This window comes from Macaca thibetana, chromosome 1 (genome assembly GCF_024542745.1).
Source record: "Macaca thibetana thibetana isolate TM-01 chromosome 1, ASM2454274v1, whole genome shotgun sequence".
Lineage (NCBI taxonomy): Eukaryota > Metazoa > Chordata > Mammalia > Primates > Cercopithecidae > Macaca > Macaca thibetana.
The window spans coordinates 207,032,796-207,060,053 of NC_065578.1; the positions used below are offsets into that span (position 1 = coordinate 207,032,796).

At 45.1% G+C, this 27,258-nt stretch overlaps 1 protein-coding gene across 1 annotated transcript in view; it reads right to left on the reverse strand.

Annotated features, from left to right (window-relative positions):
• Positions 1–1,908: 1,908 nt before the first annotated feature.
• The window catches only part of GNG4 (G protein subunit gamma 4), a 94,622-nt gene continuing 69,272 nt past the window's right edge, over positions 1,909–27,258 (reverse strand). The window contains exon 4 of the mRNA XM_050770434.1: positions 1,909–6,445. Within this exon, the coding sequence (XP_050626391.1) occupies positions 6,317–6,445 (129 nt within the window). The 3' untranslated portion in view covers positions 1,909–6,316. The remainder of the gene's footprint in view (positions 6,446–27,258) is intronic.

Below are 27,258 nucleotides of genomic sequence, written 5' to 3' on the forward strand. Positions count from 1 at the left end.
CAGGAGATGCGGCTGGAAGCTGGGGGTTAGAGGGCATCCTCTGATCTTTCATGAAAACAGCCCATGGCAGGGCATGGTGGCTCCCACCTGTAATCCCAGTGCTTAGGAGGCAGAGGTGGGCCAGGAGTTCAAGACTAACCCAGGCAATATAGTGAGACCCTGTCTCTACAAAAAAATAAAAATAAAAATAAATTAGCCTGGCATGGTGGCGTGCACCTGTAGTCCCAGCTACTCAGGAGGCTGAGGCCGGAGGATCGCTTGAGCCCAGGGACTCGAGGCTGCAGTGAGCTGTGATGGCGTCACTGTACTCTGGCCTGCACAACAGAATGAGATCCCGTCTCAAGAAAAAAACAACAAAACAAAAAACCTCGCCCATGACCTGGTGTCTTACCCCCTGAAGAGCTGAGGAGAAGTAAGTGTGAATAATTCTGTCTAATGGATTGCTATCATCCATGTTCTTCTCAGTGTTACAGAACAGGGATCCTGATCCAGGCCTCGGGAGAGGGTTCTTGGATCTCACGCAAGAGAGAATTCAGGGCGAGTCTGCAGTGCAAAGAGAAAGCAAGTTTATTAAGAAAGTAAAGGAATAAGAGAATGGCTACTCCGTAGACAGAGCAGCCCCGCGGGCTGCTGGTTGCCCATTTTTATGGTTATTTCTTGATGATATGCCAAATAAGGGGTGGATTATTCATGCCTCCTCTTTTTAGGCCATATAGGGTAACTTCCTGATGTTGCCATGGCATTTGTAAACTGTCGTGGCGCTGATGGGAGTGTAGCAAGGAGGACAACCAGAGAGGTCACTCTTGTGGCCGTCTTGGTTTTGCTAGGATTTAGCCAGCTTCTTTACTGCAACCTGTTTTATCAGTAAGGTCTTTATGACCTGTATTTTGAGCCGACCTCCTATCTCATCCTGTGACTTAGAGTGCCTTAACCATCTGGGAATGCAGCCCAGTAGGGTTCAGCCTCATTTTACCCAGCTCCTGTTCAAGATGGAGTTGCTTTGGTTCACACACCTCTGACATCAGATCAGTGTTGCTTGTTATTACTCTTATTATTTTCATCTCAAATCTGAAGAGTCACCAGAACAAACTTCCTTCTGCCCTTTGGTTTGCTCGCTCCCCTGGCTCCCAGCAGCAGGGGGGCTGCTGACAATGGGCAGATTTGTGGTTGAGTTCCATGGGGGCTGGAGCTGAGGATCAGAGGCAAGCCCTTTTGACTCATGTCGTGGGGTCCCAGCGTGAAACTGCTCTGTGATTGCCCTGGAACTCAACACGCCAGAGCTGCCACAGGGAGATGGCAGAGGCTGCTTGGTAGCTGAGAACAAGAGAGATGCCCTAGGAGATGCTCAGAAACAATCCGAGGTTCAGAAACAGGGCCAGAGCCCCCAGGGATGTGAGCAGAGTGGCCATCGGTGTTCCAGCCCCAGTGTATTAACACCTATGGGCTGGGTGACCTGGGCATCTGAGCTTGCATTCAGAGGTGTCATAGATGAGCCCCCTGGGGCCTGTGCTGCAGCTCCCTCCTCAACGGTGGTGTCTGATGACAGGGTTTTGCAGCAGGCCATCTCCTCCATCCATTCCTGATGGTCAGAAGGCAGGAGAGCCTGAGAGGACAGCATCTCCATCATCACATGGGAACTCCCAGGGGGATCCCTCACTGTCTTCCCGAAAGACACAAATTCCACAGAGTTTGCGCATCTTGTTCACAGGGCCCCACCTGCGTGGTGCTGATGGCCTATTCTCCATCCAGATAGCTGAGGATCATAGTTTGTACTTTAAAATGATGTCAAGCATGCTCTTAAAATGCCCCACTAGCGATGCTAGTTATCATTAATGTAATGTTAATGGTATCTAAAGAGGAGTAAAAATTTGAGCAAAGTGCCAAAAAAAAAAAAGGTAGGATTCCTGATTGCAAGTCACAAAACCCAACTTTTTATTAAAGTATAACATACACACAGAAAAATGCCCAAATTAAAAGTGTACAGCTCCAAGAATGTTCACAAACGGAACGCACCCAGGTAACCGGCAACCAGATCAAGAAACAGAACATCCCAGAAGCACCCAGCACCTCATGTCCCTCTTCTGGTTACTCTCTTCTTAGGACTGATCTCTACTTGCAACCACAAGGATGAGTTTTGGGTTTTATACTTTATATAAATGGAATCCTATGGTGCATTTTTGCCTTATCTTGTTCACCACTAGGTTGGTGAATACACTCCAAGCTGGGGGTGGAGTTGCAGCTCATTCTCATTGCAGTCTGGGATTCCATTGTGTGAATATACCCTAATGTGCTTATCCAACCAACATGGGCATTTGGGTGCTTTCCCGTTTGGGGTTATTATGGAGAGAGTTTTTGTGAAGATTTAGGGCGTTTCTCTGGATGAACACATGTACGCACTTCTGTTGGGTATACACCTAGGGGTGGGATTGTTAGGTCATATATATTTACATCCAACTCAGGCTATTTCATGAAAGAATAAGGAATGTACTGGAAGGAGTTTGCTGGCTTAAAGAATTGACAGAAAACTAGAAGGGAGATCTGTAGGAAGATAGGTGGAGGCGGAGACAGCTCAGCAAGTCCAGTGAGTGGAGCAGAAATGACATTCCCAGGACCCTGCCATCCCTGGACATTGCTACCAGTGGACACACCATCCCTTCAGCCTGCCAGCCCTAGACACCTGCCTTACTGGATGACTACCAACCCCGGACCACGGTGACTTCCTTGAAATGAGTCTCAGCATCCCTTCATTTCTGTGTCACATTCTCCAGGCTCATAGCCCCAAGCAAGGGTCCAGGTAGTCCACCCCAGGTCAATGACCACTTCCCGACTGGTATGGGGCTGGAAGCAGGGTGTGCCTGAGAGACAGGGAATACCTCCCTTCTTCAGCTTCCACGGTGGGTACTACACACCACTAAGGTTATATCTAAGGCATGATGTCCCTGTTATAGGAAGGGAGGGGAGATGCTGGACGGTTAAGCTGAAAACACAAAAATGACAACTGTCCTCACAGCTACACTCCATAATGCAAGCAGGCTTTATTCCATTCATCTTCCACTGACAGAGTGGGGGAGCTCAGTGACATGTCTGTGGATCTCATAGCTCATGTGCAGAAATCTGCATCTAAGAAGAGGGAGCTAGGCCAGGTGCGGTGGCTCACGCCTGTAATCCCAGCACTTCGGGAGGCCAAGGCGGGCGGACCACTTGAGGTCAAGGGTTTGAGACGAGCGTGGCCAACATGGTGAAACTCTGTCTCTACTAAAAATACAAAAATTAGCCAGGTGTGGTGGTGGGTGCCTGTAATCCCAGCTCCTCGGGAGGCTGAGACACGAGAATCGCTTGAACCCAGGAGGTGGAGGTTGCAGTGAGCCGAGATGGCGCCACTGCACTCCAGCCTGGACGACAGAGCAAGACTGTCTCAAAAACAAAAAAAAGAAGTGGAAGCTGGGTTCACGACCACTCTAGGAAGGGTGACCCATCTCAAAATGACATAGGTCTGGAAGAGGTGCAATAAAAGGACAGAAAAGCATCTCATAGGGGGAGGTAAGGAAGAGAGGAGGAAAAGGAAAAGGAGAGAGAACAAAAGGGAGCCTGAATCTGGAGGGACGGGACATGTAAAAACAACGCAGAGAAAGTTTGGTGGAAGAGGAAAGCAGCAATTTTTTGACCTGATTTTGATGCTCTCTGTGCTGTCCCACTTTCTCAGCTTCTCTGATGTGCTTTTGTGACTTGTGCTTTGCTTCATCGGGTTAATGATGTTGGCGTGAACCACAGAATAAAGAGATCCTGGTCAGAAACTGCACTATCAAAGGATCTGAGGTCTTAGCGTCACATCCAGCATACAATTCTGCTCTAGTTTGAGCATCTTAACAACACTGATATTATCAGTGAGCTGATAATGAAACTCAGAATGGGTTTTAACAAAAGAAGCAAGGAATAAAAATGTCCTAAATCCATTTACGAGGGCAGCAAGTCATTAATTGATCTGAAAATTATATGTGCCTCTTTGCAGGCAATTTTATTCATCCAGCAGAACCATGGTCTCTTTGAAGTCATCCATTCTTCCCTATATTATACCATGGCATTTAGTACATTTATTTGTTTTAAATGATAATCAGAGCTTTCATCTATGTCGCATCTCTGTTTCCTCTCAGACAGAAAGGCAGGATAATTACCATTAAGCCCAATTTGCAGGTTAGAACATTTCAGGCACACAATGGCCTGCTCTGTATCACACAGCAAGTCTTGGTCAGAACTAGGGAGACAGGCAGTTTCCAAATAAACAGAATAGAACAAACTTAGGCAAAGAGCTCTGCTCCCACAGTGTATTCTCCTCTTTCATCGGGGTCATATGAGTTTGGTTTAGGTAGGGCCTTCAGGTTGATCTTAGACAATCCAAGAGCTAATTCATCAATGTCTAGCCTTTCCTTGGGGCATCCATGAATCACCTTCCTTAAACTGCCAGAATTCGGCCTCCTCCTGGTGAACGTGGGAAGTGAAGTGTGCCATGGGTTGGTGCAAAAAAGGTGTTTGCTTCACGGTGTGCAGTTAAGATAGTTTGCGGGTCTCCCTACCTGCAAACAGGTAGACCTGGAAGGTAGCACAGTTCAGGGGGCTAAGGGAACTCTGGGGCCGGACTGCCTGCCCTCAAACCCCAGTTTTTCTGCTTACCATGGGTAACCTTGGGCAAACTACATAAACTTTTTGTGCCTCAGTTTCCCCTCACTCTAAAACAGACATATGGCCGGGTGCACTGACTCACACCTATAATCCCAGCACTTTGGGAGGCCGAGGTGGGCAGATCACTTGAGGCCAGGAGTTGGAGACCAGCCTGGCCAACATGGTGAAAGCCCGTCTCTACTAAAAATACAAAAATGAGCCAGATGTGCTGGCCTGCGCTTGTCATCCCAGCTACTAGGGAGGCTGAGACATGAGGATCATTTGAACCTGGGAGTGGAGGTTGCAGTGAGCTGAGATTGTGCCATTGCATTCTAGCCTGGGCAACAGAGCAAGACTCTGTCTCAAAAAGATCAATAAAATAAAACAAAACAGACATGCACTTATGGTATTTATTGTTGGAAGATTAAGTACCTTAATGCACACCAATGCTCAGATGACTAGGGGGCACACAGGGGGCTGCTGTCACCATGACTCACTCCTGCAGAGGAGGGACTGCCCTAGTAAAACCCCAGCGGGACCAGCGCTGTGTCCAGAACAGGTGCTTATATTACTGCAGCCCACAATGGAACTACTAAGTAGGAGCCAAAAGAGGAGGGAGCAGGAAGAGGTGGCATTTGGAGAGGGGAGACCGCACCCACAGGTCTGCTACAGATATCAACGGCATGGGGTACTTTTACAGTCAAGTTAACTTCAGTGTCTGCCCACCATCTATCTTTGCAGGACCACTGAAACAAGGGACATCCACCATGGCCCCGGGAGGATACGTTAAGAAAACCATTCCACGGCTGGGCGCGGTGGCTCACGCCTGTAACCCCAGCGCTTTGGGAGGCTGAGGCGGGTGGATCACAAAGTCAGGCATTTGAGACCAGCCTGACCAACATGGTGAAACCCTGTCTCTATTAAAAATACAAAAAATTAGCTGGGCATGGTGGTGCATGCCTGTAATCCCAGCTACTCAGGAGGCTGAGGCAGGAGAATCGCTTGAACCCAGGAGGCGGAGGTCGCAGTGAGCTGAGGTCGCACCACTGCACTCCAGCCTGGGCAACGGAGCAAGACTCTGTCTCAACACCACCACCACCACCACCACCACAACAACAACAAACAAAAGAAAACCATTCCAATCCTGTGGGTTGTCTTTTCACTAGGATGATGGAAATGCAGGAACTAGAGAACCTCTGCAGCTGCTTTCTCCAGGAAAGGAGATGAGAACGTTATATGTTTCAGTTGGCCAAAATGCTCTAATTTGATACTGAATATTGCAAATAAAAGATATTTAGGCATGTTTTTTTTTTTTAAAATAAGTTATCCCCTGAAATGTATTCATATGATATAAACTTGGAAATTGATGTTTAAAAATTTTAAACTCTTAACTCCAGACTTATTTTTACATGGCACATTTGTTATTTGGCTATAAAAATTTTGATTTTCTTTGCCAATAATGAAAATAACATGAAAATGAAAAGGAAAAAAATGAAATTGAATGCCACGAAGTAAACAGGTGAAAACATAAGACAAGCCCCGGCCACCATTGGCTGGGCAGGGATGGGTGCTGGTCTCACTCCCTAAGGCTTAGAGCATGCATGGTCTCTACAGGGGACTTCGAAGGTCAGAAAAGGAGGCGTTTTCATCACACATGAAGTTAGAGAATGGTACAAAAGAACTTCTTCTCGCGAAAGGGGTTTTCTGACGCAGGCACTGGAATGATGAGAGGGTCTTCCCGCACGTGAGCTTCACAGTAGGCCAGGAGGTCCGCAGCTGCCTGGGAGACCTATGAGGGCACAGAGCACAGGCATTTGGTTAAAGGCCCCTTCGCAGAGTGGGTCCAGGGAAGAGGTGTCCACGTAGAGTGAGGATAAGCCCTAGGATAGGCCTTATAGTGCGCACAGCCTATGACAAGGTCATGCCCAGGCTGGAGGGAGGGTTTGTGCAAACCCAGGAGACTGGTTCGAAGTGTGCCTCCAAGAAAGGGAGGCTGCCCTTGCAAGGCAGGTCAGCATGGAGACAGGAATAAGGGATGGCAGGAGGCTCAAACAGCCTTGCTATACTTTTGAGTAGGTGAGGAGTGGAGGCTCCAGGACAGTAGTCTCACAATGACTTTGCTAAACCGTTTCTGGAAGAAGAAAGCAGAAGGCAGCCCCTGGCCAAGCCAGTGTGATCATATTTATTATCATTATTAGTGGTTTTATTGCAATCCACTCTTGTGACCAACACAGAGAGACACTTCATCCTCCTCAACAGAACTCATATTTAGCTATGTTTTAGAAGCATACATGTTTTATTTTTATTTATTTTTAATTTTTATTTATTTATTTTTTGAGGCAGAGTCTCACTCTGTTGCCCAGGCTAGAGTGCGGTGGCACGACCCCCGCTCACTGCAACCTCCATCTCCCAAGTTCAAGTGATTCTCCTGCCTCAGCCTCCCAAGTAGCTGAGATTACAGGCACCCACCATGCCCAGCTAATTTTTGTATTTTTTGTAGAGATGGGGTTTCACTATGTTGGCCAGGCTAGTCTCAAACTCCTGACCTCAGGTGATCTGCCCTCCTCAGCCTCCCAAAGTGCTGGGATTACAGGCGTGAACCACCGTGCCCGGCCAGCACACATGTTTTCACTTGGGGTGGCCGCTCCCCTGCGGCGAGAGGTTCTCCTGACCAGAAAGTTCTTTCCCCTGCATTTCTTTCCAGGCTCATCTGAAGCCTGCTGGTGCATGGCAGTTGTACATCAAACTGTCCCCAAGCTCAAGCCCAGAGGAAGAGCAGGTTGCGAGAGGGCGGAGTGCAGACAAGCATTTGCTAACAGGGAGAGGCAGTTACGAGCTTATTTTGTTCATGGTCTGTGTCATGTGCTTGGCAAATAAATGGCCTGTGCATTAACTCATCCTGCCAATTAGGCTGTTCTGCCTGCGAGTGTTTATTAGAGGATTACAGGCAGGGGTAAGTACATAGCAGTCAAATGAAATCCTTTTAGTACATTCGATGTCTACATCTTCCCTAGAATGATAAAAATGTTCCACAGATGAAGAAAAAAAATGTTTAGAAAACTCCAGCTACACAGGCCATACACATTCCCTTCTGGGTTTTAAAAAATTGGCTCATCTTTCAACATTTTACAGAGATTCTTCTGATTTTCAGCCCAGACCTAACCACTTTAGCAATGGCTAGGAATAATTTCAGAAGAGATATACAATGAATCAACTAAACACATCACTCAAATAAATCAACTTGAAATTTAGCAGATGAGTCAATGTAAATCCTTACAAAGCCTACATTTGTTAAGAATGTGGCATGGAGAAATGAGTTCCTATAAACATCAGGCTTCTAGTTCTACCCCCTCCCCTGAGCCAGCTGTGTGTCCTTGGGTAAGTAGCTCAACCTTTCTGAGCTTCACTTCCTTCATTTGTAAAATTCAGGAGCGTTGGAGAGCTCTAAGGTCCCAATTTACTCTAAAATGTCTATGATTCTACCTTTAATAGCATGGTCAGTATTTAAGATCCTAAAAATGTGTATGTTGGGTTTAATAGGAGTGTTTGAAGTTTGCAGTGGTTTATAGGACGCCCATATAGGAATTTCCCAGATGGGTGAGGCCCAGGGGAAAACTGAATCTGTGGGGGGGTCTGTGAAGCCATCACAAGGAGCTAGAGCACAGGCTTAGGGAAACAGACTCTGAGGCCCACAGGGCTGTGATGGACACAAGAGAATGGAATCACATGGTGAGTGTGCAAACTCAGAGCCGTTGGGCTTGGGAGATTGAGCCCTCCCTTGCTGCCACCTTCTAAGGAAAACCGAGTGCCCTCCCCAGCTGCTGGAGTCATGACCTTCTTAGTTTCCACTCCTGGCTTCTCACCATGCCCAGAGATGCAGAAGCTGCTGAGGTCTGGGGTCTCCCTCATGGCCACCATGTTAGGACAGCGACTAAATTCATCCAGTGGCCCTTCTGGCAACCCCTGGGCAGCACATACAAGGGCTGCAGTGTTGGAACAACCACATTGCTCCTCTAGGAGCCACTGTCCTCTTGGGTTTGCTAGGTCTGGACCCCTGACTCCAGTGAGCTCTTCTGGGAGCTCCATTTATGAATGGCTCGGCTGGACACAGTGGCTCACCTGTAATCCCGGCACTTTGGGAGGCCAAGGCGGGTGCATCGCCTGAAGTCAGGAGTTCAAGACCAGCCTGGCCAACATGGTGCAACCCCGTCTCTACTAAAAATACAAAAAATTAACTGGGCATGGTGGTGGGCACCTGTAATCCCAGCTACTCAGGAGGCTGAGGCAGGAGAATTGCTTGAACCTGGGAGTTGGAAGTTGCAATGAGCTGAGATTGCACCACTGCACTCCTGTCTGGGCAATAAGAATGAAACTCCATCTCAAAAAAAGAAAAAAATAAATAATGTCTTGCCTGACCATCATGCCCTCTCCAGTTTTCTAGTTTTCACTCTTCCCATTTACTTCATTTTTTCTGGGCATGCTCCAGTTTCATCTGAATTCTCTATAATCCTCTTTATGTCATTCAGGAAGGAAGTATTCACTATCTACCCTTTAGCTAATTGAAAGGATGCAAGGGAAAGCACAAGGTCCTCTAGAAGATCTCACTGTGATCTCAAACATGATGTAGTCACTATAATAATCCATGTGTGCTGAAATGTCACAAAAGAACACTTGCACGCCACTGTGGATCCATGATGAGAGGCCAGGAGACGGGCATCTGATAACCTGTCCAGTCCCACACAGTAGCGGACACCTTGGTGAATCTGCCCCCATTCTCCAGAGGGCAATCACTGGACTTCTGGGCCCAGAAACATGATTTCCTGGCACACTTAGAATGGATCATCTCTTGTGGCTGGCTCATATTAAACAAGCTCAGGAGGCAGCTGGATAAAACCATAATACAAATAGAAGCTAACATTTACATTTACTGATCGCTTCTCAGGTGCCAGCACTGTGTTACATGCAACAGATGTACTATGCCATTTAATTCTTCTGATAAGTACGATTCTAGCCTGGGCAACATAACAAGACTCTACCACAAAATGAAAAAAATAGCCAGCCACTCCAGCCTGGGTGGCAGAGCAAGATCCTGTCTCTAAAAAAAAAAAAAAAAAAAAAAAAAAGCACAATTCTTTATTTATAATTGACAAATAAAAATGGAATATATTTATGGTATACAACATGATGTTTTGATACATGTATACATTATAGAATGGTTAAATCAAGCTAACTGACACATCCATTACCTCATATACTTTTCTTTGTGGTTAAAAACATGTAAAATTTACTCTTTTAGCAATTTTCTTTTTTCTTTTGAGATGGAGTCTCTCTGTGTCATCCAGACTGGAGTGCAGTAAGGCTATCTCAGCTCACTGTAACCTCCACCTCCTGGGTTCAAAGAGTTTTCCTGCCTCAGCCTTCTGAGTAGCTGGGATTACAGGCTCCTGCTACCATGCCTGGCTAATTTTTTATTTTTGGTAGAGATGGGAGTTTCACCATGTTGCTCAGGCTGGTCTCAAACTCCTGACCTCAGGTGATCTGCCCGCCTCGGCCTCTCTATAATCTGTGCTGGGATTACAGGCATGAGCCACTGAGTCTGGCAAGCCATTTCAAGTATACATTAAGATAAGTATACTTAAAGTATACTTTAAGATAAGTACTATTCTTAAAGCCACTTTACAGATGAGGAGACTGAGGCACAAAGGTTAAGAAGGTCACCCATCTATTAAGAGAGGAAACCAGGGCCGGGCATGGTGGCTCATGACTGTAATCCCAGCAGTTTGGGAGGCCGAAGCGGGCAGATCACGAGGTCAGGAGCTTGAGATCATCCTGGCCAACATGGTGAAACCCCATCTCTACTAAAAATACAAAAATTAGCTGGGCGTAGTGGCCCATGCCTGTAATCCCAGCTACTCGGGAAGCTGAGGCAGGAGAATCGCTTGAACCAGGGAGTCAGAGGTTGCCGTGAGCCGAGATCACGCCACTGCACTCCAGCCTGGTGACAGAGAGAGACTCCATCTCAAAAAAAAAAAAAAAAAAAAAAAAAAAAAGAGACCGAGAGGGAGAAAGCAGCAGAATTTGAAGCTAAGCTATACTATACTACAGCCGTCCCCAACCTTTTTGGCACCAGGGAGTGGTTTCATGGAAGACAGTTTTTCCACTAACTGGGGATGGGGGGATGGTCTCAGGATGATTCAAGCGCATTACATTTATTGTACACTTTATTTCTATCACTATTACATTGTTATACATGATGAAATAATTATATACAATTCACCATAATGTAGAATCAATGGGAAACCTGAGCTTGTCTTCCTGCAACTAGATGGTCCCATTTGGAGGTGATGGGAGACAGTGACAGGTAGTCAGACACAGGATTCTCATAAGGAGCTTGCAACCTAGATCCCTCACACACACAGTTCACAATTGGGTTTGTGCTCCTGTAAGAATCTAATGCGGCTGCTGATCTGACAGGAGGCAGAGCTCAAGCGGTAATGCAAGCAATGGGAGCACCTGTAAATACAGATGAAGCTTTGCTTGCTCACCTGCTGCTCACCTGCTGCTGTGCGGCCCGGTTCCTAACAGGCCACAGACTAGTACTGGTCCATGGCCTGGGGGTTGGGGACCCCTTTTCTACTCCACAGAATCTACACTTGATACGGAATCTATAATCTACACTGTATGCAGAATCTATACTCAGCCGCCATACTACAGCGGTTGCTTTGTTAATTGACAATGAGACCCGTAATTCTCAAGTGGCCTGGAACGTTCTCACCTGCCCAGCCAGCGCACAAGAGGAGAGATCCTTGTGGAACAACTACCTGGGAGCTCACAGGACCAGAAGAAGGAGCGTCTTCCACCTAGAGTGTCTTAGGTCGTTTCATTTAACTTAGAGACAGGAAGTGTCTTCAGCTGGGACTCACCCACTGTCCCCGCACCCTGAGAAGTGCAGGATGGACACGGTCACTGTGGTCTCCAAGACACCCCTTCCTCTAGGCTGTGACCTGCCAATCCCCTTCTGTCTACACATACAATCCAGCTAATCAGAAGTTGGCTGGTTAAACTGTCACGACAGCTTTCTTCCCCTTGATCAGTTTACCTGTCCAGGTGGTTATCAACATCCAACATGGGCCAATTCGACTCTTTCAATTCTCTGGGAGCAACCTCAAGGGGGCGCCTCACTGTGGAAGCTGCATTATCAACCAGTACATCAAGTGCATCATGACCAAACATTAAAGGAGTGGGCTCAAAAAATGTTGGGGCTTTGGGGAACAGCTCAGTCAAGGGGAGGTCAGCTTGGGCCCACGTTCCACTCCACAGCGGAGTAACTTCTTCCCTTACAGCCCAGTGTCTGCAACACCCTAACAATTATGCTGTTAATAGTCTGGCCTTGCCAGGTCTAAGCAGGTCTAATCTAGGAATTTTTCTGTCACCTCCCAAAGGTGATGCTGTACTTGATGCCGCAATTTTTCTTGCAAGAAAATGAGTTGTTCTTAGGTTGCTTCCTTTTGTTGCTTTAAGATCACAGTTGCGTTTGCTGAGTTATAGCTACACTCCTCTGGCTTGCTGAATCCTGTCTGTGCATCCATGCAACAGAAATGCACACATGATGAAGCCAGTATTAGTGCTGATCAAGAAGTGCTCAGTTTAAGCCCGAATGTGTGGATCTGGGTTGGTTCCATGCAACATTAATTTCCTAGGTGCACACAGAATTACTGAAATGTAACACTATGAAGAATGGCCCACTTACGCACAGCTGCATCTAATAGAGCATAAGTCATCTTACAGCAAAATAGTCAAGGGAGTTTTCTGCCTTCATCACCCCCTCTTTTCACATAGTGTCCAGAGTCCTATATAACCTGTATAACCAAAGTATCTTGGGTAACCCCTGAAGTTTATTGTTAATGTGATCTGAAAAGATAAATATAGGTAATGACCATCTTAATGAGCCTGATACATGAAAGGTGGCGTCCCAACAAATAGCTCAGCATCCAGGTATTAATTAACCTAAGCCTGCTCCTTCCGCTGAGAGGGAGATTTTCTTAATCAGCCCTAGATTGATGTTTATGGTTGGAGGTTTCCTTCAACACGCACCAAATAGGGGTTGCAGACACCGCCAGATCCCATTAAACATCTGCCATCTTTGGAACATAAAGTAGACAATTTTCTTTCAAGGAGAAAATCTTATTCTGGTAGAAAATTGAAAATTCCTTTACTGTGTATGCTTTCTCATCAAGCCTGAATTCGGCTTTCCCTCAAGTTTGCTGTGATGAAATGCCTGGAGCATCTCCGTGCCTCCCCGTCTTAGTATTGAACTGTTAGAGTTACAAGACAACAGATGTTGAAAAGAATCGGTAGCTTGGGAACAACTGTGGAATTTTACCATCACATTTCAGAGTAAAAGAGGTGATTAAAGCAGCCCAAGTTAGCACATAATCCTGTTAGTTGCACTATAATTACAAGCTTCAATGGTGGGAGAAAATGCCGCAATTACCATAGTCACATTCCGTGACAAGACAGATGACATAATTATTATTCTGGCTGTGACACCCACTGCATTTATCCTTTGCATCTGAAGTAGACAGACCCACACCTATTTCTAAGCTGGTCTAGTTAACAGCACTACTGGGGATCAGTTAAAAGCACCTAGGTTGGCTTTGCCTGTTTCTCCTTCTACTCCAAAAAACAAAGCAGGATTACAGTTAATGGCACAGCCAGGTTGCAGCCAGCATGGTGTAATGGTATATTTTACAAGGTCAAATTTGGTGCACACACTACTAGAAGATATCATATACTGCTTATCCTCAGTGGGATCCTCGGGACATTACAGGTATATACCCCACCTCTAAATTCTCAGCAAGCACTGCCGGGTGAATTCTTGTGCTTTTTTTTTTTCCTCCTAACATTGGGAAATATTTGAGACCCACACACCAGTTCCTAAGGGCAATCTCTAGATACTTTCATATTATAGCTTTCAGTGGATCCCAGTAACTACTTCATACTATTCCTGCTCAACGTGGGCAATTCTTACTTGTTGGTGGATGCCTGTCTGGGGAGAGGCTTCCGCCCAGTGGTTGGGTCCTAGGCCACAGGCAACATCTAGTTGAGAGTGGGTTAGGTTATATCTGAAGGTGGAAACCAGAGAGGGGAGAGTGGGTGATATGTATGAATAAAAGAATAATTCAACAGAGTCCGTCTCTGAATCCTTAAGTCAAATGTCCGTAACAGTGGACTAGCCACTGTTAACTACTTTCAGCATAGGCTTTTTTTTCCACATCAAAAGTTGATTGCACATTGGGAGCTAAATCTAAGATGCTTGAAAGAGAGTTGTAATATTACCAAATTAACTTAAGTAAGAGTTGTTCTCACATGGCCTTCAGCACAGGAATATTAGAGTCAGAGGTTGCAGTGAGCTGAGATCACGCCATTGCACTCCAGCCTGGGCAATAGAGCAAGACTCTGTCTCAAAAAAAAAAAAAAAAAAAAAAAAAAAAAGAAAGAGAATTTGCTGGGATTTTGACTGGGATCACATTGAATCTATAGATCAAGTTGGGAAAAATTGCTGTTTTAACTATATTGAGTCTTCTTATCCATGAACATGGACTATCTCTCCATTTTATTTAGATGTTCGATTTTTTTCCCTCAGAGTTTTGTAGTTTTCCTCATACAGATCTTGTGCATATTGAATATATCTGGTATATTTTTGCTCATCTTTTTACATTCAACCTGAGTCACTTTATTTTAGGTCTATGTGTAATGTGAAATATATTATTTTTAAAGGTTAAATCTGATAATCTAAATTAGTTTTCCCACTTAACACTTATTATTAAGATAGACATATTTGGTGTTGTTTCTGCTGTCTTATTTTGTTTTTTGAAACTTTTACGTTCTCTTTTGTTTTCTAGTTTATGTGCCATGGTCTTTATTTCTTGTTCTCCAGTAATTAAGAAGTGTAGGCTGGGCACGATGGCTCACACCTGTAATCCCAGCACTTTGGGAGGCCGAGGTGGGCGGATCACTTGAGGTTGGGAGTTTGAGACCAGCCTGGCCAACATAGTGAAACCCCATCTCTACTAAAATTACAAAAAATAGCCGGGCATAGTGGTGCGCACCTGTAGTCCCAGCTACTTGGGATTGCTTGAACCCTGGAGGCAGAGGTTGCAGTGAGCAGAGATTGCTCCATGGCATTCCAGCCTGGGCGACAGAGTGAAACTCTATCTCAAAAAAAAAAAAAAAAAAGCATTTAATCTTTATAGCCTTAATATGTTTATAATGTTAATCAATTTCAGAAATGAAGTTATATTGATTGATTCACATCTATGAAATATGAAGAAATTGGCTATACTGGACAGTTATCATGCATGTTTTCCCCTAGCAACTGAACCCCTTCACTGGTTGGAGGAGTTATCTACTTTATGAGTCCTTGTGTGGGGAAACAATTCTTTCTCTTAATAGATCTGAAAATGTCAAATGCTCACCTTCCCAGAATCTCTTGCATCTTCGCACATATGACTCTGTTTCTATCTGACACACATGTGCCAGACTTCGACTTATGATCTGAGGGGGAAGACATTAGGAGCTTTTGTTCTGGTGGCAGTGGCACTGGCTAGAAGGTTGAGTTCCTGGCTCAGAGTGACAGTGGTACAAACTGTAGCATGTAGTGCTGGGTGGTGATTGCCGCAGTTCCCTCCTCAGACTGTTCTGCAGTGTGTTTTTGAGTGCTGTTCCCAGAAGATGAATCTTAAGCCCACTTCTCTAGACTTCCTAACAATTTTATAAGCTCTTCAAAATCCCTTTAATAAATTCCTTTTATAATCAACTTAGATGCTTATCAACAGTGGACTGGATAAAGAAAATGTAGCATATATACACCATGAAATACAATGCAGCTATAAAAATTAGTGGAATTGTGTCCTTACCAGCAATATGAATATAGCTGGCAGCCATTATCCTAATTGAATTAATGCAGGCACAGAAAACCAAATACCACATGTTCTCATTTATAATCGGGAGCTAAACATTGAGTACACATGGTCACAAAGATGGGAATGAGAGACACCAGGACCTACTTGAGGGGTGATTGAGGAGGAAGGTAAGGGCTGAGAAACTACCTATTGGGTACTATGCTCACTGCCTGGGGGATGAAATCACTTCTACACCAAACCCTACTGACATGCAATTTACCCACATAACAAACTTGCACATGTACCCCTTGAACCTAAAGTTAAAGTTGAAACTAACCAACTAACTAAATTCCTTTTATATTTACTCAGCCAGGGTAACCTTCTGTTATTTGTAATAAAGACCCTTGGACTGACAGGTGGCCATATTTACACTCTCCTCTCTTCTCCCTCCCCCATTTTAATGTAAGTATTTTCTAGGATTGTCATAGTCTACTGCCGACAAATGTTTATTTTTACATCGTATGGATTTCTGAGAAGAATGATAAAAATTACATTTTGTAAGAGCGGTCACCATAGTTATTATTATTTTTTTAAAACACAGTCTCGCTCTGTTGCCAGGCTGGAGTGTAGTGGCGCAATCTCAGCTCACTGTAACCTCTGCCTCCCGGGTTCAAGCGATTCTCCTGCTCAGCCCCCCGAGTAGCTGGGACCACAGGCGTGCACCACCATGCTCAGCTTATTTTTGTATTTTTAGTAGAGACCAGGTTTCACCGTGTTGGCCAGGATGGTCTTGATCTCTTGACCTATGATCTGCCTGCGTCGACCTCCCAAAGTGCTGGGATTACAGGCATGAGCCACCACGCCCGGCCAGTTATTCTTAATTCTAAGTTTACATTGATTGAATAACCCTGCAACTTCTTTCCTACCATGCCATCCCTGTGTGGAAGTTATTTCGATTCAGTCAGCTGGCTGGATCCCATGTTACACACATGTATGTGCAGAGTCCAGAGGAGGCAGGAGACCACCCGGGCCATGGTGCTGGCAAGAAACCTGAACAGAAGGTCATCTCTGAGCAAGTCAGAGTCTAAAGAAACAGTGTGGCAGTTGGCCCGGCACAGTGGTGTGCCTGTAATCCCAGCACTTTGGGAGGCCGAGGTGGGCAGATCACCTGAGGTCAGAAGTTCGAAACCAGCCTGGCCAATACGGTGAAACCCCATCTCTACTAAAAATACAAAAATTAGCCGGGCATGGTGGTGGCAGGCGCCTGTAATCCCAACTACTCAGGAGGTTGAGGCAGGAGAATCACTTGAACCCGGGAGGTGGAGGTTTCAGTGAGCTGAGATCGTGCCACTGCACTCCAGCCTGGGCTTGTGACAGAGTGAGACTCTGTTTCAAAAACAAACAAACAAGCAACAACAACAAAAAAACACTGTGGCAGTGACTAGAAGAACCCCAAAGGTCCTGGGAATAAAGAACAACCACAATGGGCTGGTGCAAGCTCTTCGTCAGGCTCCCAAGGTGAGAGAATTGATTGAGCTCAGGAGTTTGAGACCAGTCTGGGAAACATAGCGAGACCCCCATCTCTACTAAATTTTTTTTTAATTAGCTGGACATGGTGGTATATGCCTACTTAGGTTCGCTTAGGTTTGACAGCCTCTCAGGGTGGAACTTTTGAAATACGAGGCAGTACACTGCCTAGTCGTTCCTATGGAGTTCGACATCAGCCTCACTGGTGACCTAGTGTTCTTTTTGCTGCTGCTACTGATGTTTGTGCATTCCATAAGCTGACACAGATGGACAGAGGTCCCTTATTTGGTACCTTCAGTCCATGGAGTAAGAAAGTTGTCTGATACCCAGATCTGAAGGCTATTAAGAGTAAGAATTGAGAAGACTGACTCTATCACACTGATAAAGAATTAAACAGAATTCTGACCCAGAAACTATAACTTGGCAAAGACCATTTGGATCCCAGTGATGGATATTGGAGGCAGATCACCTTTGGGAGGTAGAGGCAGGTGGATCACTTGAGGTCAGGAGGTATCAGACTGATGTCTCCATGATGAGTGAAATCATGAGTGTTCTATCTTTCAACAGTGCTCTAAAACAGGGGTCCCTAACCCCCTGCCAGGGACCAGTACCAGTCCATGGCCTGTTAGGAAACGGGCTGCACAGCAGGAGGTGAGCGGCGAGCGAGCAAGTGAGCATTACCGCACGATCTCCGCCTCCTGTCAGATCAGCGGAGTCCTTAGATTCCCATAGGAGCGTGAACCCTATTGTCAACGGTGCATGCAAGGAATCTAGCTTGCATGCTCCTTATGAGAATCTAATGCCTGATGATCTGTCACTGTCTCCCAATACCTGTCCTGTCTAGTTGCAGGAAAACAAGCTTAGGGCTTCCACTGATTCTACATTATGGTGAGTATGTAATAATAATAGCAATAAAGTGCACAATAAATGTAATGCTTGAGTCATCCCCAAACCGTCCCCCACTGCCTGTGGAAAAACTGTCTCTGATGAAACCAGTTCCCAGTGCCGAAAAGATTGGGAACCGCTGCTCTAAAAGATAGGAGAGACTGGGGAAAATGGCTGTGCTATCTAACGAGAACGGGGATGCTACCAGTGCTGAAGATCTGGGCGTGAGTGGTGCCTTGACAATGCTATGAAGGATGCCTCAAGCCCAATCTCATACAGACTCAGAGGGAATGCTAATATTTATCTGATGGACATGAAGCCCTCCAGCACAGCAGGTCCAACAGCACGAAGACTTGTTGATTCTGAATGCTCTATAGTGATGGAAGCTGGATTTGGAGATAACTTTGTCTTGAAAGCGTTTTCTTAAAAGTATTATTATTATTATTATTACTGAAATAAAGTCTTGCTCTGTTGCCCTGGCTAGAGTGCAGTGGTGAGATCATAACTCAAAGCAGCCTCTGTCTTCTGGGCTCAAATGATCCTCCCGCCTCAGCCTCCTGAGTAGGCACATACCACCACGTCCAGTTAATTAACAAAAAAAAAAATTTGGTAGAGATGTGGTCTCGCTTTGTTTCCCAGACTTGTCTCAAACTCCTGAGTTCAAGCAATTCTCCCACCTTGGCCTCCCAAAGTGCCAGGATTACAGACGTGAGCCACTGCACCCAGCATAAAAAAATGTTTAATTGGCTGGGCGCGGTGGCTCAAGTCTGTAATCCCGGCACTTTGGGAGGCCGAGACGGGCGGATCACGAGGTCAGGAGATAGAGACCATCCTGGCTAACACGGTGAAACCCCGTCTCTACTAAAAAATACAAAAAACTAGCTGGGCGAGGTGGTGGGCGCCGCAGTCCCAGCTACTCGGGAGGCTGAGGCAGGAGAATGGCGTAAACCCGGGAGGCGGAGCTTGCAGTGAGCTGAGATCCGGCCACTGCACTCCAGCCTGGGCCACAGAGTGAGGCTCCGTCTCAAAAAAAAAAAAAAAAGTTTAATTATAGGACTATATGTTTATACAAATATATGTGTACATATATATACATATAGGTGTATTTCTATAAAACATATATGACATAAAATGCATCGTCTTAACTATTTTTAAGTATACAGTTCAGTAGTATTAAGTATATGCACATTCTTGTGCAACTATCAGTACCATCCCTCTCCAGAACTTGCAAAACTGAAACTCTGCTTCCATTAAACAACTCTCCATTCTCTCCTTCCCCCAGCCCCTGAGACCACCATTCTCCTATCTGTTTCTATGAATTTGACTACTCTAGGTACCTCTTATAGGTGGAATACAATATTTTGTCTTTTTGTGCCTGGCTTACTTCTGTTAGCACAGTGTCCTCAAGGTTCATTCATGTTGTCACATGTGTCTGAGTTTCCTTCCTGTTTAAGGCTGAACCATATTCTGTTTTAAGTATATACTACATTTTGTTTATCTATTCATCTATTGATAGACATTTAGGTAGCTTCTATGCCTTGGCTATCGTGAGTAAGCTGCTATTAATATGGATGTACAGATTTCTCTTCAAGACCCTACTTCCAATTCTTTTGAGTCTATTCGTAGGTGATACATGGATTGTCTCACCTGATCCCATTTCTATAACATTGATTTGGGCCCAGAAATCTTCATAAGTAGGCAACAATGAGGAAGGGGTCCCAGGTTGGGGAGAACAATTGTTCTGAGAGACGGCTAACCACAAACAGCCCCTTGCACAACATCCTGTTCCCTCACTTTGCACGTAGCCCCAGCAGCAGGACTGTAACTGCACGAAACCCCTCCAGCATGACCCTGTAAAGCCTCCTTCCAGCCCTTGCCTTTTTGAAGACAGTCCCTTTTCTGCTGTGCTGCCCGTTGATTCCTTGCAATGTACTTTCCCTCTAATAAATCTGCTATTTTTTTTTTTAAATCTATGACTGCCTTGGCAAATTCCTTTAGCACTCATGATCCTGACTGTAGTCATCACACCTGCAACAGGCCCTGCATCAAAACAGGTGACTGAGCTGTTCCAAGTACATCAAGCCCATCCTTCAGTGCCTCCTATGACTCAGATCGTGTGTGGATCCAGCCACGTGCAAGACCCTCAGCCCCTGCTCGGGAGGACCTTTTGACTGAGCAGGAATTTTCTCAGAAGCTTTCTTATGGTCTTAATGTATATTATCATGTGTAAATTAACATACTTATGCACATCTGTAATGTGCATAATTATCTCCTATAATGAAATATAGGAGATAGAAATATAGAAATAAAAATCTCCTATAATGAAATTCAATTGAATAAAATGAAATAAGTTTGCTAAAGAAAAGCAGCACGTATTTGCATTACATTTAAACTTCTGCATAATTGAGAATATATATATGTTGCCATGGACATAAATGGCCACTTGGTTGGGTAGAGAATTCACTGTAGATGCTGTTTCTCCTTGGGCTGACATCTTCAGAACTGTGGTGAAGTGTTGTCCAGACTGAGATTTTCCTCCTTTGTGGGTGAGGCACTGTAGTGTAGTGATAGCACCCAAGGTTCTGGGTTTGTATCCTTCCTTCATCAAATGGCAACTCTGGACCTCTTTTCTTTTCTTTTCTCTTTTCTCTTTTGTCTTTTCTCTTTTCTCTTCTCTTCTCTCTTCTTTTCTTTTCTTTTTTTCATTTCTCTTTTTTGAGATAGAGTCTTGCTCTGTTGTCCAGGCTGGAGTACAGTGACATGATCCTGGCTCACTGAAACCTTCTCCTCCTAAGTTCAAGCAATTCTCCTGCCTCAGACTCCCAAGTAGCTGGGACTACAGGTGCTCGCCATGACACCTGGCTAATTTTTGTATTTTTAGTAGAGATGGAGTTTCACCATGTTGGCCAGGCTGGTCTTAAACTTCTGACCTCAAGTGATCCTCCCTCCTTGGCTTTCCAAAGTGCTGGGACAACAGGCGTGAGCCACTGCACCTGGCCTGGGCCTGTTTTCTTGTCTGTGAAATGGGTATTCATAGCACCAACATCTCAGGGCTGGTGTGAAAATTCAAGCTCCTAACACATATTAAGAATGTACCCAGGTTGGGTGTGGTGGCTCACGCCTGTAATCCCAGCACTCTGGGAGGCCAAGGTGGGAGGATTGTTTGAGCTCAGGAGTTAGAGACCAGCCTGGGCAACATGGCAAAACCTAGTTCCAGCTACTTGGGAGGCTGAAGTGGGAGGATTGCTCGAGCTGGGGAGGCGGAGGCTGCAGTGAGCCAAGATCACGACACTGCACTCCAGCCTGGGTGACAGAGCGAGACCCTGTCTCAAAAAAAAAAAAAAAAAAAAAAAAAAAAAAAGAATGTAATCAAGGTTAGGGGTATTTGTCCTAACTGACTGCTTCTTCTGCCTATATTCTTTTCTTTTTTTTCTTTTTTTTAGATGGAGTTTTGCTCTTGTTGCCCAGGCTGGAGTGCAATGGCACGATCTTGGCTCATTAGATTCCTCATGACCTCCTTCCTTGTTTACTGAAGCAGTGTTTGAACGCCTCCCAGGTTCAAGCGATTCTCCCACCTCAGCCTCCCGAGTAGCTGGGATTACAGGCACCCGCCACTACGCCCAGCTTATTTTTGTATTTTCAGTAGAGACGGGGTTTCACCATGTTGGCCAGGCTGGTCTCGAACTCCTGACCTCCGGTGATCCGCCTCCCCCTCGGCCTCCCAAAGTGCTGGGATTACAGGTGTGAGCCACTGCGCCCTGGCCTCTTCTGCCTATATTCTTAACGGGCTCTTTATTAGTAGTATTGTTTTTGTTTTGCTTTTTGCTGTTGACTTATTTGTTGATGGGGAGATCACTCTTTCCTTTTGAGATTAAGACCCTCAGCAGTATTTGTGTCTCAGTGTCGATCATTTCTCTCACACTCTTTTCTGGAATATGGCAAGCAGTTCGGACCTGCAGATTCAGGTCTTCCTTTATTTAATGAAGTCGTTTCATGTTATATCCTTAAGAGTATTTTCTATTCCATTTACTCTCTCTGCCAGGAACATTCGCATACAAATGTGGGAATGCTGTTGTCAGTCTGGATTTCTATCAGCTTCTAATTGCTTCGATCTGACATTCCATCTGTTTCTTTTGTTTCCTGTGCACCTTTCTGAAGCCTGTCTCCAGGTCATCACTGCGGTTTTCCACAGTATGTGTGACACGCTCCGCTCTTTCCAGCGGTCCTCCTACCTCCCTCCAATTCTTTCCTTAGCTTTTCCACCTTCCTTTCCAACTCATTAGTTTCATCTCTTCTGTTTCTTTTTTTTTCTTTTTGAGATGGAGTTTTACTCTGTCACTTAGGCTGGAGTGCAATGGCGCAATCTTGGCTCACTGCAACCTCTGCCTCCTAGGTTCAAGCAATTCTCCTGCCTCAGCCTCCCGAGTAGCTGGGATTACAGGTGCCCGCCATCATGCCCAGCTAATTTTTGTATTTTTAGTAGAGACGGGGTTTCACCATGTTGGTCAGGCTGGTCTCGAACTCCTGACCTCAGGTGATCCGCCCGCCTCAGCCTCCCAAAGTGCTGGGATTACAAGTGTGAGCACCGTTCCCGGGCTAAATAAATTTTTAAAAGACAGGGTCTCACTCTGTGACCCAGGTTGGAGTGCAGTGGTGCAATCTTGGCTCTCTGCAACCTCGACCTCCCAGGTTTAGGTGATCCTACCACATTAGCCTCTAGCTAGGACTACAGGTACATGCCACCACACCCGGCTAATTTTATCTATATCTATATCTTTTATTTTTTTGTAGAGATGGGTTTTTGCCATGTTGCCTAGGCTGGTTTTGAGCTCCTGTGCTCAGGCAAACCTGCCTTGGCCTCCCGAAGTGCTGGAATTACAGGCGTGAGCCACTGTGCCAGCCTTAAAATACTATATAATACTACAATAGAAAATTGGGTAAAGGGTAGGAATAGCCAATTAGCAAAAGAAGAATTTAACATACAAAATTAGTTTAATTCCAGTAACAGTCAATGAAATGTATGTTAAAATAACGAGGCGTCAGCAATCAAGAGATGGTATGACATAAAGGTTAAGAGCGAAGGCTCTGGAGACGCACTCCCTAGTTTCCTATTCCTGGGCTCTCACCACTTGCCAGCTGCTGAATTTTAGGCTAGTTAATTAATCTTTATAGACCTCAGTTTCCTCCTTTATATAATGGAGTACCCACTTCATTGGACTGCTATGAGAATTGAGTGAATTTAATGTGACTTGTTCAGAACAGCACACAGTAAGCACTCAGTAAGTGTTGGCTACTATTATTATTATCTTTTAAATTGGTATGGCATAATGAATGGCGTTTTGGGCGAGAATGTGGGAAAACAGCCATACATGACTGATAAAAATATAAATTGGTATCCCTTTCCATAGGGAAATTTGATATTGATTCAAACACTTTCTTGTGTATACAGTCATGTGTTGCTTAATGACGGGGCTATGTTCTGAGAAACGCCTTGTTAGGTGATTTCATCATTGTAAGAACACCACAGAGTGTACTTCCGCAAACCTAGATGGTCTATCCGATTACACACTAGGGTATAGCCTATAGATTACAGGGTATAGCCTACTGCTCCTAAGCTACAAACTTTGGAAATGTTAATTAATTAATTATTTTGAGACAGGGTCTCACTCTCATCCAGGCTGGAGTGCAGTGGCATGATCAGGGCTCACTGCAGCCTCAAACTCCTGGGCTCAAGCGATCCTCCCGCCTCAGCCTCCCAAGCAGCTGGGACTACAGGTATGCACCACATCCAGCTTACTTTTTTGAATTTTTAGTAGAGACAGGGCCTCACTCTGTTGCCCACCCTGGTCTCAAACTCCTGAACTCAAGTGATCCTCCTGCCTTGGTCTCCCAAAGTGCTGGGATTACAGGAATGTGACTATACTGAATACTGTAGGCAACTGTCACACAATGGTAAGTATCTGTGTATCTAAACATATCTAAACATAGAAAAGGTACGGTAAAAATACAGTACTAGAATATCTTTTTTGTTTGTTTCTTTTGTTTTGAGACGGAGTCTTGCTCTGTCGCCCAGGCTGGAGTGCAGTGGCGCCATCTCGGCTCACTGTAACCTCTGCCTCCCTGGTTCAAGCAATTCTCCTGCCTCAGCCTCCCGAGTAGCTGGAATTACAAGCCTATGCCACCACGCCCGGCCAATTTTTGTATTTCTAGTAGAGACAGGGTTTCACCATGTTGTCCAGGCTAGCCTTGAACTCCTGACCTCAGGTGATCCTCCCATCTTGGCCTCTCAAAGTGTTAAGATTAGGTCCTTGCTTATTTTTTAAATTTTTGAAAAATGCTGACAAATATAAAGAGGATAATTGGAATGATCTATAACCACTACCTTTTGATGTTTTTCCATCTATATTTGTTTTACATTTATTATAAAACTGGGGCCATAATGTACATTTATTTTTTTTTATAACCTGGTTTATCACTGAACAGTATATTGTGATCATATATCCAGGCCAGGAAATATTCTCCTAAAATGTCATTTTTAATATCTATTTTCCCCCGATGTACAGTAATTTATTTAACCTGTCTCCTATCCTTAGACATTTCAGTTATTTCCAAGTGTGAGTCTTTTTTTATTTTTCCTTTTTTTTTTTTTGAGACGGAGTCTCAACCTGTGGGCGTGGGAGATCGCACCACTGCACTCTGGCCTGGGCAACAGAGAGAGAGAGAGACTCCATCTCAAAAAACAGCAAGAACAACAACAACAACAAAAACAAGTGCCATTGTAATGAACAGAGAAGTAGTAGTATTTTCAAAACAAGCATTAAAGGCCCCTGAAAAGGATATGACTTTTTTACATTCTCACTTCAACCCACCAGATGTCCTGCTTCTTTGTTGGAAGCGCTTTAAGTAAGCTGCATGCTTAGAGATGTGCTCAGCTCACTCTCGTTAATTTATGGTTTGAAAGAAATTATCAACAGAATAAGGAGAGTATATACAAGAAATATCTTGAAGACTTGTAAATTCAACTTTTGTGTCCTTGCATTTCCTGACGATTTTTTTGATTATTTGTTCTCCTTTCTTTTAAGCATCAGATGATACCCTTTTTAAAAATAGCTCTTTCTCTTCTTCTGTTTTCTCCAAATTTCTCTTAGTTTTTATGAAGGAAGATTGTTAATAACTGCCAGTATCTGTCACGACACAATCCTTTCTTTCTTTTCTTTTTTGAGATGGAGTCTCACGCTGTTGCCCAGGCTGGAGTGCAGTGGTGCGATCTCAGCTTACTGCAACCTCCACCTCCTGGGTTCCAGTGATTCTCCTGCCTCAGCTTCCCGAGTAGCTGGGATTACAGGTGCCCACCACCATACTTGGCTAATTTTTGTATTTTTAGTAGAGATGGGATTTCACCACGTTGACCAAGCTGGTCTCAGACTCCCAAAGTGGTGGAATTACAGGCTTGAGCCACTGCGCCCCGCCACAATCTCTTTTCTTTGATGTCAGTATCTTTCTGCACTATTTCACTCTAAATGCAGAGGGTCCCTGACGTCCGATGGTCTGGCTGAATGATTTTTTCAAATTGACAGTGGCAGAAAGCAATATGCATTCAGTACGCTCCTCCACTTACCAGGGGAGATCACATCCACATAAACCCATCGCTAAGTTGAAAATATCATAAGTTGAACTTTCAATTTATAATAGGTTTATTGAGAGGTAGCCCCATTGTAAGTCAAGGGCCATCTGTAGCCAGTTCTCCTGCATTTCTTGGGCTTCAACTTTGAGTGCATCCATCGCCTGAAATTCCTCTCTTCTTGCACTCATGTTTTCACTAGTCTATAGAACACAGGCCCAACAATATACTGATCTGTCAACACTCAGCAAATAAAGCTTGCGCTTGCAAAGTTAATCTCAGCTTAAGGGCAGCCCTTGTAGGAATTGTGAGCACACCCACCCCATGGATGTTGAAATTATCTGCCAGGGCAAACGAGACTGGGTAGAATGTTCCTTGGCCAGTTTTCCTTGGCCATTCCATCAGTTCCTCCCAGTCCCTGGCTGAGAGTTGGGCTTGCTCGAGGGTGTCTGTCCACCCCAGAGCCGCTTGAGTCACAGACGTAGGATTGACCCAATGTCAGCAACTTCCCTTTCCTCTGGGGCAGGAGAATCAGGGCACCCTGAGGGATGGCACGTGGAAGGCAGCGTGGAAGCCCGCCTGGGAGCCTGTGTCCCGGCTCTGCCTGGGAGCGCTGCGCTTCACCCTTGGGAGAACGACTTCTCAGTGGCTGAACTCTGCATTGTGGCTGTGCAGGCTGGCTTCAGGAACTGTTTTCTCCAGCGAGGCCTCTTACACTCTGCTCAGCTCTGACCTGCCACAATCACTCGTCAGATTTTCCCTATTTAGTGATCACTGTCATATATGTACTTTTTTTTTTTTTTGAGACGGAGTCTCACTCTGTTGCCAGGCTGGGGTGCAGTGGCATGATCTGGGCTCACTGAAACCTGTGCCTCCCGGGTTCAAGCGATTCCCCTGCCTCAGCCTCCCAAGTAGCTGGGACTACAGACGTGTGCCACCAAGCCTGGCTAATGTTTTTTTGTATTTTAGTAGAGAGAGGTTTCACCATGTTGGCCAGGCTGGTCTCGATCTCCTGACCTCATGATCTGCCCGCCTCGGCCTCCCAAAGTGCTGGGATTACAGGCGTGAGCCACTGTGCCCGACCATATACGTACTTTTCTAATAGAGTTTTAGATTGTTTGAACTTCTGATGGGTGAGAAAAAGAATAAGGCTCTGATGGTATTCTTTCCCTGGGAACCCATATAGTTTCCAAAATTCATCTTTCATGTGCTCTTTCTTTTTTAGAAACCTGGGTATTATTTTCCAAGCTTTGTGCTTTTTGTGAGGCAATACAGGTTCCATGGTGAATCCTCCTCATGCTGGTGACAACCTGGAGAACATTACTTGTTTTTAGCTGCTGCTAAGAGTTTGCAAAGAACACACATGTTTGTTGAGAAATGCTTTGATGTGCTTCTAGGCAAGATGGAGAAGAGTCCCACGGATTGGGGGTGGTAATTTGGGAGAAGGGCCAAGCAGCAGGGGGTTCTCGATAAACATTAAATGAATGGAGGCAGGGAGGAGGTCTCTGAACCACACTGTGTGTGGGTTTAAGGTCTTGCTATGGGCTTTGTGGTGTAAAGCCTCAATCTATATCCCCTACTAAAAAAAAAGTCTATATTTGCACTTGAGCTTTTGTGCAAATGGGGACAAAGAGAACTTCAAGACGATAATGAATATTTCAGCTA